The sequence below is a fragment of the Petaurus breviceps genome, unplaced genomic scaffold (genome assembly GCF_028583685.1).
Source record: "Petaurus breviceps papuanus isolate PSGF00001 unplaced genomic scaffold, PetGlider_PUasm1.0 179, whole genome shotgun sequence".
NCBI lineage: Eukaryota > Metazoa > Chordata > Mammalia > Diprotodontia > Petauridae > Petaurus > Petaurus breviceps.
Genome location: NW_027185779.1, coordinates 6,450,121 through 6,465,284, shown reverse-complemented (window position 1 = coordinate 6,465,284; position 15,164 = coordinate 6,450,121). Strand labels below are relative to the sequence as shown.

At 37.9% G+C, this 15,164-nt stretch overlaps 1 protein-coding gene across 5 annotated transcripts in view; it reads right to left on the bottom strand.

Annotated features, from left to right (window-relative positions):
* Positions 1-1,229, bottom strand: part of TRIQK (triple QxxK/R motif containing) — a 150,520-nt gene extending 149,291 nt beyond the window's left edge. The window contains exon 1 of one of the 5 annotated variants that reach the window (XR_011168080.1): positions 170-1,229. Coding sequence is in view for 1 of the 5 variants with exons in the window: in XM_069086651.1 (XP_068942752.1) it covers positions 170-381 (212 nt within the window). In the remaining 4 variants the exon portion in view is untranslated. Of the gene's footprint in view, positions 1-63; positions 122-169 lie in introns of those variants that run through there. The other 4 variants (XM_069086651.1, XM_069086652.1, XM_069086653.1 and 1 more) reach the window with 4 other exon arrangements.
* Between the last annotated feature and the right edge of the window lie 13,935 nt (positions 1,230-15,164).

The window sequence follows — 15,164 nt, the reverse complement described above, 5'->3', positions numbered from 1 at the left end:
ACTGCCCCCAAGCTCTCCATCCATTCCCAACTTCCTTCCCCAGCGTCTTTAAGTGCTCCCCACCTTCCTCCCCGCGCTTCCTACGAGACGAGGGCTCCTGTTTTCAGACCCGAATCGCGGGGGTCGTCCAGGGCCTCCCCAAACCCGCTGGTCCCCGACACTCACACACCTCAGCTCGCACCTAGGTAAGACCAGGCAAACTTGGGAAATCCAGCAGTTGGCAGACGTTACCCTCCTCCGTGCTGTCACTCGGGCCACAGGGGGCGGAACAAACCGTGGGCCCTGATGTCTGATTGGCCACAAGGGGTCGGCCCTAAAGCCGGAGGTATGGGGTGAGTGGAAGCAATCATCAGCCTGCTCTCTTATTGGTCGTTTTTTCATTCGGCGTCTTTCAATCTTAGAAGGGACTATAAATTGCCATCCCTTAGATTCATGGGATGTTAAAAGATGGATTGGCACCTGGACGTGGTTTTGGCCCAATGGTTTTTAGCATTTTTTTTCGTCGTGTACCACTCTGGTAAAGGCTATGAGCCTTGTCTCAATGTTTTTAAATGCATAAAATATATAAGATTACCAAAAAATTGTATTGAATAAAGTTATCGGCACATGGGGGAGGGGTGGACTGGAAATCAGGGTCTTTAACCTGAGATCCCTGAATTTAAAAAAATATGTATGTATACACATAGGCACATATATGTAACATATATACACATTTTACATAATTTGCACCTAAATATATGATCATGTAAATTTTATATAGTGTAAAATATATAAATTTTATATTATTTTTATTATGTGTGTGTATTTTAAATTAAGGGACCTCGGGTAAAAATTATCCTGATTTCTAGTCTAACTTCACTTATTTTGCAAATGAGGAAAGTGAGAACTAGAAAAAGCAAGTCACTGGAACCAAGCAGATTTGGGGTTCCAAACCTGACAGAAATTCTCTCTCCATATGTATGTCCCCCCTTTTTTTCAGGATGCAATCTCTTGTGTTTTGAAAACCAGTTTCTACTTCCAGTGAAATGGATAGATAGATAAAAAATAAAATCACTGGAATCAGCAGGCTAAATTCAAATCCCAGACCTGCTGCTTACCTAATATCTGTATGACCTTGGTCTCTCCACCCCTCTTGAATCCCACTTGCCTTTTCTGTAAAATGAAAAGGTTGGACAAGGTAATTTCCTGAGGTGGGTTACAGAAAAATGGGAGTTAGAGAAAGAAGAGACCTTCTAGAGAGGCGATCCAGCATTGTGCTTGTGGGATACTGTAACTGATGTCAAGAATATCTAGTTTCAAATCCCACCTCAGACATTTAACTTGCTGTACTCTAGGCCAGGAATTGTGAAAAGGGGATAATCCCTGTAGTACTTACCTAAAAGAACTGTTATGAGGATCAGATGACATAATGTATGTAAAGCCCTTTGCAAAACTTAAACATATAAGGATATACAATAAGGCAAGCAGTCTAGGTCTACTTAAAATGTAAAGAAAGAACTTTATAAGGCACATGTGACTAAATTTTTGCTTGATCCTCAGCATTCACTACATAAGATATAAGTACATAAGTGTTCAAACAAGCTAAAGTTATCTCAAAGAAACTGCTCCTACTAGTAAAGGGAGCATACAGGAAAACAATATCCAATTACAGTCTAAAAAGAAAACTGGTTTTTTTTTTAAATGCTAATTTTCCTCTAGTGGATTCCAGAAACCAGGGTATCCAAATAATGAAAGTAATAAGTGGAGAATTTTTAAGTCCTTGCAAATTCTAAGGACCCTAAAATTATCCCATAAAACATCCCTGGTTCCATGACGTCATTCTGATGGAATCCCTGGGAAAGCATCTCCATTTCCCTGTTTATTTCACATCAGCTTAGGTTCCAACTAAGGGTTACACTCATATCTACTCTCTCTATTTAGCAACACATATCTCATGGGAAAGGGCTCACTAAGTTTTAGGATATGCACTTTCCCAGCACGAGTTTCAGCAAACATTAAACACCTTTAAAATGTCAGAGTAATGCATTCACAAAATATATAGGACTCTCAAGAAAACTTTGAGAGGTATACAGATGATCTATCCCATGCTGAATCCATCCCACTTGTGTACATACCACAGTGTTAATAATATTGATTAATTCAAGTTAAAAAGTATGTCATGGTAAATAACTAATTGATTAGCTAATTGCACTATTTCTTAGAGCACTAGTGACTTTTTCTCTGTGATTATCTCTCACCCAACCTACCTGAACCTTCAAAGCAGCTGTCAGAAATGGAGCCAACATTCTATGGACCTAATGGAGTTCAGATAGATATAAGGAACTGAACTCCAGACCTTCCCTGGGATTGGGCACAATTCCTAAATCTTTCCCATTGTAAATCAGAGGATCTCTCAAGATTTGGGCAGTAGTTTGGTAACATTTTACCTTTACACTCAAATACAGAAAACAGTAATATTCACCAAAGTCATTATCACAGAATTAAAAACTTTTGGCATTTTCAGCCTATCCCCCTTCTTTTACTGATGAGGAAACTGAGACTCAAAGAGGGTCATTGACTTACCTAAGGTAACCAAGATAGTAAGTAGCAGAGTGAGATCTTGAACCTAGATTTCCTGACTTCCAACCTAGTATTCTTTCCACCATTCTCTTTGCTACAACAGAAATCTCTTCATATAGCCCACATTTTTATAAATATATATAATATACATATTAATGATGTTGATTGGGGGTAGCTAGATAGCACAGTGGATAGCATGCTAGACCTAGAGTCAGGAAGACTCATCTTTCTGAGTTCAAATGTGACCTCAGGCACTTACTAGCTATGTGTCCCTGGACAAGTCAGCCCCATTTGCCTCAGTTTCCTTATCTGTAAAATGAGCTGGAGAAGGAAATGGCAAACCATTCTAGTATCTTTTCCAAGAAAACCCCAAACGGTGTCATGACTGAAATGACTGAACAAAAATAGTATTGATTAATTGTAGCACTTATTAGTAAGAGCAGTTTTTGAGTATGAGATGAAATTTATCAAATAACAAAGTTTACTCTGTAAAATTAAGTACATTTATTCAATAAATATGCATTTTAATTCTACTATGCATTAGTCACAGTTCTTGGTCCTAATTCTAGCATACTTTGAACATAAGATCTTCACCAAAATTAATACAATATAAATAGAATGTGGTAAATGAGGGGAAGTTTCTTAATTATTAATTGTAGAACAATTAATTGTATAACTATAGAAGTTCTAGAAGCCACATTGGAATGGGTAGGCAGATCTGGAGTGGCACATTGTGGGGATAGTTTTGAGGCAAAGAAGAATGAGGTAGCTGCCAGCAGATGTTTTCTTTTCAAGTAGTTTGAAATTCTGGATGGCAGAGATGCAGAGAATAAGAGGGAGTGACAGTTTGCTAACCACTGGGGACTGAGTCCAGGTAAAGTGCCAGTTTTTGTTTTTGGAAGAATCTGTGCTGATGAAGGCAAGTGAAAAGTATGTTCTCCATCTGTTCACTCCTCACAGAATCCCAGTCCTGATGTCTTGAATGCAATAGCCTCATGGTGGTATGAGCCCTACAATGGCAGGGGTGGCAATGGTAGTATGGCCCTGGCAAACCCCTACTGATGACTATAGAGATGCTTCAAAGTGATGTTCACATTCAGAACTCAGAATTGATTTCAGGAAAATGATCAAGTTTCTCCCCTCTTGCCACATGCAAAGTAATGGTTTCCACTAGCTTCAATTCTTCTTTCTCTCAGTCAATAAGTATTTATTAAATGTCTGCTATATTCTAGGCACTGTGCTAAGCACCAAGGACACACAAAAAAAGGCTAAAAGACAATTCCTTTTATTTCTTGACCTCTGTTCTCTTCACTGTTGTAACCCTTCCTTCATTTAATTCTGATTAATCTTATCCTTTCATACTGCAGAATCCATTCTACATCATAAAAATCATTATCATTTGTCGAAAAAATAATTTTAAGATTAGTTTAGTACACTAAATACCAAACTATGTTTTCTCTCATGTTCTTCATGGAGGGAAAACTTAGATATATGAGAAATAGCTATTAAAGTCTTTCTAGTTCTAACTCAGAATTTTGACATGATCAATATCTGGGCCAAGTTTGGTTACAAATATTGGAACATTTTTTTTTAAAAGGCAGCACTGTGCAATAAACTAAACAAGTACTCTGAGAACTTAAAATAGCAATCCTTATTAGACCAATGACTCTCTGAAGGAAAGGAGAACTTCCCATTTGCAAATGTTTTCATTCCCTTGTCCTAGAAACATAGAAAAGTTTGATATATTCTTACAAGATGAATTATTGGAGTTCTCCCACAATGAGACTGCCATCAAATATTGACTAACTGTGAAATTCGCAACTGTAAGATTTTTTTTTTAACTTTTCTGACTTGAATTTTCAACTATAACGTTCATTAATCTTTCAGGGTATTTCGGTTTTACTGGTTTCAGAATTAGAAAAGGAGCAGTGATTGTATATTAATAAATACATTATTTGAATAAATGCCGTGAGATGTAAGTAAAAGTAGTGAATATATTTTCTTGAATGATTTTTCAATTGCACATTCATATCACTACACTAAATGCATGTGTTTGAATGTTCTCACATGGATATGGGATCACACATCTAAGTAAATATATTGTATGTGTTTGAATGTGTAATCATTGAAATAAACACAGCTGCATTTATTTTAGTATGTATATTTCCAGATGTTTGAAACTCACACATTCAAATATCTGGAGCTCCACACCTTGGTTTGTAGTTAAACATTTAGGAAAGATGAAGGAAAAAAAAAAGCCTCCTGTACTACATGTGTAAGAGTAGACAATGTTATAACTATATCCCCTGAAAGACAAACAAGGTTACTGCCGAATATAAGTATGTTGCCTACACTCCTGGAGTCCATTATCTCAGCTACCACTATGGTGGGTCCTGAAGGTCTCTTCTCACTCCTCAGGGCATAGATACTGGCCTGCTTCCAGAAGTCAGCGTGGACTCTACTCCTGAACTCCTGAACCATTCCCTCACCTCTGCCCCAGACTTCCAAACTCCTGGATTCCTGTACATTTTGTTCTCTTGACATTTCAGAAGAGTAAACATAGAGACAATGGACTAAGGCGCATTTTCATAGGCGCACATGTTGACTTCAGATGGGGAGAGAGTTCAAAGACTATTGCCTAGCAGAATTTTCTCTCACTGGATGTTGTCAAAAGATTCAAACCAAGAGACAAAGTCCAACTAAGACAGAGGGGCTGAGGCTAATGCCTTTTGGAGACACCCCCAGTTCCAGTTCTGCAATAATAGTAAAAACAACTAGCATTTATAAAGCACCTTACAATTAGCAAAACACTAAAAAAAAAAATCTCTTCTGATCCTCCTAACAACCTTGAGGAGAGTTAAGTGCTATTATTATCCCACTATACCCTGATTAAGTGACTTGCCCAGGGTCATAGAGCTAGTTAACATCTAAGGTCAGATTGGAATTCAGGTCTTCCCAACTCTTAAGTCTAGGACTCCATTCGCTGCTGCATCTAGCAGCAACTATAGCCATTCAAAGATGCTGTTATTTAGCATGTGTTTAGCAGACTAGAACCAGTAACAGAATATCTATGCATACAACAACATCTTTCCAAGGCACTTCCATTAAACATCATCATGACTACCCAAGAAAAAGACTCCCCAATCTCTTCCACACAGGGATTTGCATTAGTCAAGCTTGCACTCTGAATAGGTTCATAAGGACTGGGTTCACTGGCCAATCCTGTTTTATTTGCATCCTCAGCATTTAGCATAGTGCCTGCCTGGCATATAGTCAGTGCTTAATAAGTGCTTATGGTTGCTGTCGTTCTTGTTCTCAGTTTCAGCATAGACCTCCTTTATGTTTAGTCCTAGTTGTTCCAGTACAATTGTTCGTGCTGTCTTTATTTTATTTTGTTTTATTTCTCCTTGCTCGGGGATTATGACATTAGTATCCAAAAGTGGTGGATACACTGGTATTGACTTTATTTTTAAAGATTTTGACTGCTTGAGGTGGCTAGGTGGTGCAGTAAATAAAGCGCCAGCCCAGGAGTCAGGAGGACTTGAGTTCAAATCTGGCCTCAGACACACTTAACACAAAAACTAGCCATGTGACCATGGGCAAGTCACTTAACCCCAATTGCCCTACTACCTTCCCCCTCCAAAAAACAAATATTTTGCTGTAAAAGTCATATAAAATCATTTTTCATTTTTCATCTCCTAGTCCTCTATAGTCTTCTAGGCTAATTTTTTATATTTGCAATACATTTTTTTTTCATATTCTGTACAACAGAACAACTATTTTAATGAGAAAAATAATTACTATTACTTTTAGATTTATGCACAAGAAAAGAAATAGGAGGAATTGTGGTTCACTTCTTAAAATTAATTTTGATATACTTTCTAATCTAGAAGCACATAGAAAAAGTGGGAAGAGAAAAAATTCTGCATCTTTCTAACCTGAGATTTACAAGGCATGCTTTTGCCTTTGGTAGCACTTTCTTAGAGTCACAGTTTATCATAGTCAATCTATCTATCATGTTTGGTCATAAAGATAGAGCACTGTTGAAGTAATCTAAAAACTGAAATAGTAGACATTTGGGGGTTTAATTACAGAAAATATAATAAAGAACAACAATCTTTCAAAAAAAGTCTGTTAAACGAAACAACATTAATAAGAGGTAAAGGAGCCAAGATGGTAGAATACAGGCCAAGACCCAGCTGAACTCACCCAACATTCCCTTCCAAATAATTTTAAAATAATATCTCAAATCAAACTTTGGAGCCATAGCCAGAAAAAGGTCAGAGATATTTTTTCTAGCCCAACACAATTTAGGAGGTCTACAGGAGAGGTCTGTGACAATGGGTGGAGGCGAGCTCACAGTACAGCAGGAATAACAATGGTGGACCATAGAGGTGGACAACATAGCAGTGATAGCTTGAGGAACTCTCACCACATAGATGGTAAGGGATTGGACAATTGGTCAGAAAGGGAATACGGGGAACCTTTTATTGACACTGAGGCAAACAGAACTAAGTGACTTTCCCAGGGTCATTCAGGTAGTAAGTGTCTGAGACCAAATTTGAACTCAATTCATCTTTATTCCAGACCCAGTACTCTATCCACTGTACCACCTCACTGCCCAGAACTTTTTTAGTGGAGGGAAAAATGGGGCATGGATGGACAATGCTTGAACTTTCACTCTCATCAGAATTATTTCGAAGAGAGAGGAATATGTATGCCCACTCAGTTGGGTACAGAAGTCTATTTTACCTAATAGAAAAATAGGAGGGAAAGGGATAAGAGATATGGGCTTGGAGATGATAATGGAGAGAATAGATTGGAGGAGGCAATGGTAAGAAACAAGACAGAATTTTGAGGAAGAGAGAGAGAGAGAGAGAGAGAGAGAGGGAGAGAGAGAGAGAGAGAATGGGAAGAGAGGTATGAACAGAGAAAAATGAGATGGGGGGAAATGCCTTGGAACAGAAGCATATAATAAAATGGATTGGAAATCAGAATACAGCAACATTCTGTGTACAAGAGATTAACTTGGGGTAGAAGGAAAGTTAAAATGAAGCAATAAAGCAGATTCTGTTATGCTTCAGCTGAAGTGAAGAGAGCATTGGTGGCAATCATGATCTCAGAAAAAGTAAAAGCAAAACTAGACCTAATTAAAAGAGATAATGAGGGAAACTACATTTTGCTTAAAAGTATCATAGACAATGAAGTAATATAAAATATTTTTACAAGTTTCTCTGATAAAGGCCTCATTTCTCAAATTTACAAAAATAAGAGCCATTTCCAAAATGACAAATTGTCAAAGAATATAAGCAGGAAGTTTTCAAAAGGAGAAATCAAAACTACATATAAACATATGAAAAAATGTTCTAAATATCTATTGATTAGAGAAATACAAATTAAAATATTTCTGAAGTCTGTAATGCCATGCATGCACAGCTTTCCAGAAGAATGCTACTGAGATCAACTTTTAAGGTTCTGATTACACAGTATAGTGAATACTCTATTCCATAACAAATCAAAGCAAAACATTCACAGTAAATCAAAGTACAGCATTCACAATATTACAACTTATCAGAGAAAAATCAAAATATAGCATTCACAACAACTTATCACAGAAAATGGTCATGTAGTTGCCACTACAGTGGTTACAAAGTTTTGAACAAAGAACAATCATTTAGTAACTCAAGCATTCACAAAATCCTTAATTCAGTCACAAAGTACAATAGTCAAAGTTTTCCACTCATGGGCCATACTAGGTTACAAATCAATTACTTATTCAGTCATCAATCACTTGGTACAATCATTTAGTCAATCATCCATCATTCATCATTCAGTCATCAGAAAATATACAGACCCTCCACCCCTAGGTCACTAGTAAATTACAATTCTCAGTCATTACACAGTATCCTAGTAAAGTCTTCTTTCAGCTTGACTCGGGGTGGTCTCTCACATTCCCTGGATCCCCTTCCATGGTTCCAGATCCTACCTGGATTCACCAAACTGTCACCTGGGTTCAAAGGCAGACAGTTCCCAGGTCCTTATCCAGCTCTCCGTGCAGTTCCTGTTCCACATTGGAGCTCACAGTGTCCAGTCCATCTCAAATCCTTTGCAGTCTCTGTTCCCAGGAATTCAAGGCTTAACAAAGCCACTAACAAGTTCATTCAAAGTACCAGCATCACAGTCATGCTTCCTCAGTCTTTGGCAGCTCCAGCTGGCCCACCGAAATCCTCAACAGCTTCAGCAGCTCTGGCTGGCCCGAAGCTCTGACTGGCTCTCAGAAATCCTTAGTAGCTCTAACTGGCCTGCAGACTCATCAGAAGTTTCAGCTGGTTCCCAGAATCAAAAATCACTTTATCCAAGTTTTCCAAATCAAAATCAGTCCCTCCAGCCTGCTGGGAGAGGTGGGAGGGAGGAGAATGCACCTTTCCTCTTCAGCCTCCGTGGCTGAAGGCAGCTTCTGCCTCCATGAAGTCTGCTTCCAGAAGATCTAACTCTCCCTCTCTCGGCCTTTCCTTATACACACACAGCATTAGCTTCCTGTTTCAGCCAACCTCTTCCTGTTACATCAGCAACAGGGGACAGGAGTTCATACCTTCTGTTTTCCCAACAGAGGCTTGATCAATTACTAAGTGCTAAGTACCTTCTACTTTTGCCTACACAAAGAGATCTTCAAATTCAAAGTACATTACCATTACAAGGTCCCACCTCACACCTATCAGAAATGACAAATGCTGGAGGTGATGAGAAAAAAATAGGTCCATTAATGAATTGTTGATGAAGTACTGAATTGGTTGGTGTCCTTTGTTCTCAGAGAGGAACAAAATAATATCGTTATGTTTGGAGTCAAGTTAGAAAGTGTCCATCTGTGACTGATCAGACCTGTATGAGCTTTGAATGCTCTACCACAGGTCCATGTGAACATTTGTGGTGGATTCTCTAATTTTGTGCATCTCATTTTTCTTTTGAGCTACTTCAATTTTGCTTTGATCATTTAGCACAGCACCTTCTCTGATGAGGGCACACCATGCTAGGTGTTCCTATTCCTCTGTCTCCCATGCCACACATTAATTCCAAAATTCTTAAGAGACCTTGAGAGTGTCCCTGTATCGATTCCTCTGACCACCATGTGAACACTTGCCCTGTGTGAATTCTTCATAAAATAGTCTTTTGGGCAAGTGAATGTTTTTTATTTGAACAGTGTAACCAGTCCATCAGAGTTGTGCTCTCTGAAGCAGAATCCGAATGCTTGGCTGTTTAGTTCAGATGATCCTCAGAATCTTCCTAAGACAATTTAGATGGAAGCAATTCAGTTTCCTGGCATGACACTTGTATACTGATCAGGTTTCACAAACATACAACAATGAGTTCACCACAACAGCTCTGTAGACCTTTAGTTTGGTAGCCAGTTTAATACTTCTTCTTTCCTATACTTTCCTTCAGAGCGTCTGTAATGTAATGCCAAGGAAAGGCAACTTCCCAAGGTTCAAAATACCGGCATAGGTGCTCTCCATTTTATTCAGTGACAAACCAAGAACAGAGAAGGTCAAAACATGACATCATTCAAAATACAGCATTTACTAAGTGTGATTAAATAATCTCCAAGTACTACCCCACCCCAGGACCTTCCAATCATTCAATCAATTACAAAGTCCCTGTTCTAAATACTTCTCCACCCCTAGGCTATACCTTCATTTAGTCCACCACAAAGTCCCTCTTCTCAAATGGAGATTAGTTTCCAAACATAAGTAAAGTACATTCATTTGTTCAACCACAGAACACAAAAAGGTCAAAAGTTCCCCACCCCTGGATCACAATTGAATCTACCCCAGAGTTACATCAAATTTAAGCACAGCACTTAATACCCAAATGGAGGTCTTTTCTTCATCTTGACACAGGCAAGTTCTCAGCAATCTTAGTTCCTGGGGAGACAAGGCTTAGCAAGGCCACAAGATACATTGCCAGTCCCTTCATTAATTCACCCTCTGACTGTAGAACAGTCCTAGAACCCCTGAAAACATTAGCAAAACCCTCTCCTAGGATTTCTGTAAACATACAACAAGAAAATCCTTCTTCAGGGCTTCTGAACCAACAGAAAGGTTCCCAGACCCCTGCAACAACAGCACTGTCCTTCACCAGTGGACAGTATTCACTCTGTCTGCAGGACAGTCTCCAGACCCCTGCAACAACAGCACTGTCCTTCACCAGTGGACAGTATTCACTCTCTGTCTGCAGGACAGTCTCAGGGCTTCTTAACCAAAAGCCAGGTTCCAGGACTTCTTCAACAACAGGACTGTCTTTCACCAGTGGACAAATCTGGCAAAAGAACATCAAAACAGACAGACAAAGTACCAGCAAAACAGCCATGTCTCCTCAGTCCTTGGCAGCTCAGGGGGCAGGTCTCAAAAGTCCAGGGCAATTCAAAGTGGCCACCAGCAATTCTCTTAGTCTCTCTCCCTCCACGAGGTGCTGCTTCCAAAATATTTCTTCTGCCTCTCTCTTGTGTCTCCAAATCTACATCACCAGCTCCTCCCAGTTCAGGACTTTCTTTTTACATCAAGAAGTCCATCCCACAGGTGGGATTAACAAGCTCTGGGTTTTAACACAATCAGTTTGAAAACCAAGCCAATACAGGGGAATCTTTAATTGCCATTACTATCACAGCGTCCGAAACACTGAGGTAGCTCTGGCAATGTGTGCATCAACCTCATCAACATGTACATCTCCAGAAAGTATGCTATTAAGGTAAACAAACTTCTCTCCAGCATCCAAAACTTTTCCATTTGCTTTATAACCAATGGTTCCACATATGGGTGGTATGGTGCTGGCTGATGGAGTACCTTTGTTTTCTCTGTGTTAATTGTTAGGACAAAATTAGTACGAGCAGCAGAGAAATGATCCACACTTTATTGCATCTCAGCTTCAGATGCTGCATTGAGTGCACAATCATCTGTGAACAAAAACCATGCACCAACACTCCCTCCACTTTGGTCTTGGTTTGTAGCCTTTTCAAGTTGAAGAATTTACCATTGGTGTGGTAGCTGACCTTGATGCCGGTTCATCCTCATTAAAGGCATTTGACAACAAGACTGAAAAATGCATGCTAACAAGCAGGTGAGCAAGCACACAGTCTTGTTTTACTCCATTAATGACTGGGAAAGCACAAGAACATAATCCATCCTCCAGTATCCAGTACAATCAGTCTGGAGAGTAATCTGGAACTGTGCCCAAAGGACTATAGAACCATGCATACCCTTTGATCCAGCAATACCACTACTAGATCAGTATCTCAAAGAGACAAAAGGAAAAGTACCTACATGTACAAAAATATTTATAACACTTCTCTTTATCATGGCAGAGAATTGGAAATTAATGGGATGCTTATCAGTTGGGGAATGGTTGAATAAATTTTGACATATTGTGCTATAAGAATTATATAAGAATTGATGAACAGGATGCTTGTAGGAAAACTTGGCAAAACCTACATAAACTGATGCAAAGTGAAGTGAGAAGAACCAGGAGATCATTGTGCACAACAACAGTAAGGTTGAATAATGATCAACTGTGAAAGATTTGACTATTCTGATAAATATACTGATCCAAGACAATTCCAAAGGACTCATGATGAATAAATGTTATCTACCTCCAGGGAAAGAATTGAAGAACTCTGAGTGCAAACTAAACTATGATTTTCTCACTTTCTTCCTATTTCTTTATTTCTTCCTTTTCTTTCTTTTTTTTTTGCAATATGGCAAATATGGAAATAGGTTTTGTATGATTTCACATGTATAATTGATATCATATTTCTTACCATTTCTGTGGGTATAGGAGATGCTTAAGGGAGGGAAAGAATCTGGAACTCAAAATTTGAAAAGAAATAATGTTAAAAATAAATAAATAATAAATTTTAAGAAATTAAAAATGGTCTTTTTGTATCATGCTCAAAAAATTCTTTCTCATTTATCCCTCCATCATCATCACAATCAGCTTTATCAGCATTTCCAGAAGTTCATCATCTGATAAATTTTCTCTCAATATCTTAGGAACCCTCATAATATTTTCAATGATAATGTTTCCTATGTCACTATAATTAAGTAAATTAAAGATCTTTAAATTTTAATCATTTTTACTAATTTTCACACTTATCATAATGAAAGAGTCTTCAAAGTTAACGGTGCCAAATCCTTTTTTTAACAACCAATTTCTGCCATAATTTTCAACTTTCTTAAGAGACTGCTACATAGCATATTAAATATAGTACTAGGGCTAGAGTTAGGAAGATGTGAGTTCAAATCTGACTTCAGACCCTTATTAGCTGTGTTAGATAACAGCAAGTTATTTAACCTCTGTCTTCTTTAGTTTCTTCATCTGTAAAATAAGGTTAAAAATAGCATCTGACATCTAGGGTTATTGAAAGGATTATATTTGATAATATTTATGAAAAGCTTTGCACACCTTAAAACACTATATAAATGCTAGTTATTCTTTCTTGGGCTCACACTTTATTATTTTTTTTTTTGTTTTTATTAAGCAATCAGGGTTAAGTAACTTGCTGAAGGTTACACGGCCAGTTATTTCTGGGTGTGGTGCTGAGTGTCTGAGCCCAGGATTCGATCTCCAGGTCATCCCAACACGGGAGCTGGTACTCTTACTCGCTGAGCCACCTGGCCGCCCCTAAGCAATTGGGGTTAAGTAACTTGTTCAAGGTTACACGGCCAGGTGTTTCTGGGTGGGTGCTAAGTTTCTGAGCACGGGATTCGATCTCCAGGTCGTTCTGGCACTGGAGCTGGTGCTCTTACTCGCTGTGCTACCTGGCCACCCCAGGGCTCACACTTTAAAGGACACATTGCAATATTCAATTCCTTCATATCAGTTCATCCAGACATCAAAAGGATGTCAAAGGTTTTTTGAATCTCTTGGGTTTTTTTGGTTCCAGTCAATTCATCTTTCACATAGATTTCTTCCATTGGCCAATACTTGTTCAATAGGTAGATGTCACTTCAGCACTTCCCCTACTCCATCTCTATTCACCCAGCATATCCCCTATTATCCAGGTCTCCTGCTGACTCTAGTATACCTCCCTGTGAGTCTCTTACCCAAACCCTGAAAGGCTCTCCCAGGTTCAATTATAAGTACAGTTAAATGATTTTGCCCAGCTTTTAAAAATAATAATGTTCTATTGGTGATACTAAATTGCTTCAGATCACAGAATATGATGAACTTAGAAGAATCAAATTAAATAATATTTTTGGCTCACGTAGTACAGTGACTGGCCCATAGTAGGTACTTAAATGCTAGCTCCCTTCCTTGCTTTCTCTTCCCAAAGGGAAATGGAAAAATTCATAGTGGTTATAAACAGACTGAAACATATCACTAATGATATATTAGACCCCAATGAGGGATACAAAAGATACCATTGAGAAACATTAAACACTTTCCCACTAAAAAGGGACATAAAGCAAAAATACCCACTTTTTCTTGCTTTTTTTTGACATAGTATTGGAAATTCATGGACTGTGTGGCAGAGCAGACATCATGCTAGATTTATAGTCAGAAAGATCTGGGTTCAAGTCTTGTCTCTACTATAATAGCTGTTTGACCCTGGGCAAATCATATAGTTTTTATGTGCGTTAAGCAACTCCTCTAAATGTAAACCTATGTGGGAAAATAAATAGAGTTCCCACAACTAACTATGTTGATGAAATTACAGGTTTTTCATGAATTATTATATTGGAAATTATAACAATTGTAATGAAATAAGAAAAAAGATATTCAAAAATCATAATTGAAAACAATGAGATCAGAATATGATTATCAGTGACATCATAGTGTGTGAAAAAAATGCAAACATCCACCAAAATTTAATGGAGAAAATAAGTTCAGCAAGGTCACAAGATATAAGATTCACAAAAATAATTAGCATTTTTATTTATTAGCAATAAAGGTCGTGAAAGTAGAATTCAAAGAAACAATAATGAAGAAACACCAACTATTTGTGTACTAACCTAACTAGAAATGGACATGATCTGAATGAGAACATAGTTGTTAAAATGACTGAAATAAAGGAATGTCAGAGCAATTAAAGAGACATTCAATATTCATGGATGACAGTATGCCACTAATTAATTTACATATTTACTACAATACCAGTAAAATATCAAGAACTTTATTTAGAGAATTGAATATCATAACGTGTTTTTATGAATAAAAAAACAAATGAGTAATGATATCAAATAGTGTACTCACAAAAAGAGGGAGGGCTGAGTAAGGTGATCTTGTACTCCTCATCTTTAAAGTATATTATAAAGTGTTAGCCATCAAAACCATGTGATAATGAGGGTGAGGAGGGAGGGACAGAGAGAAGGAGGAGGAAGAGGAGGAAAAGAAGAAGAAAAAGAAGAGAAGAGAGAAATCAAGTGAATAGAATAGAGAGAGCAGAAATCCATCAAATGTATGCAAAATCTTAGCATTGATAAACTTATAGAAAACAAATGCTAGGGAAAGTATTCATGTTTAATAAATATAGTTGGAGTAACTGGTTATCAAATTAGTGTGGAATAGATTTAGACTTCATCTCACACCATAACACTTCCAGCTTAATCAGAAAT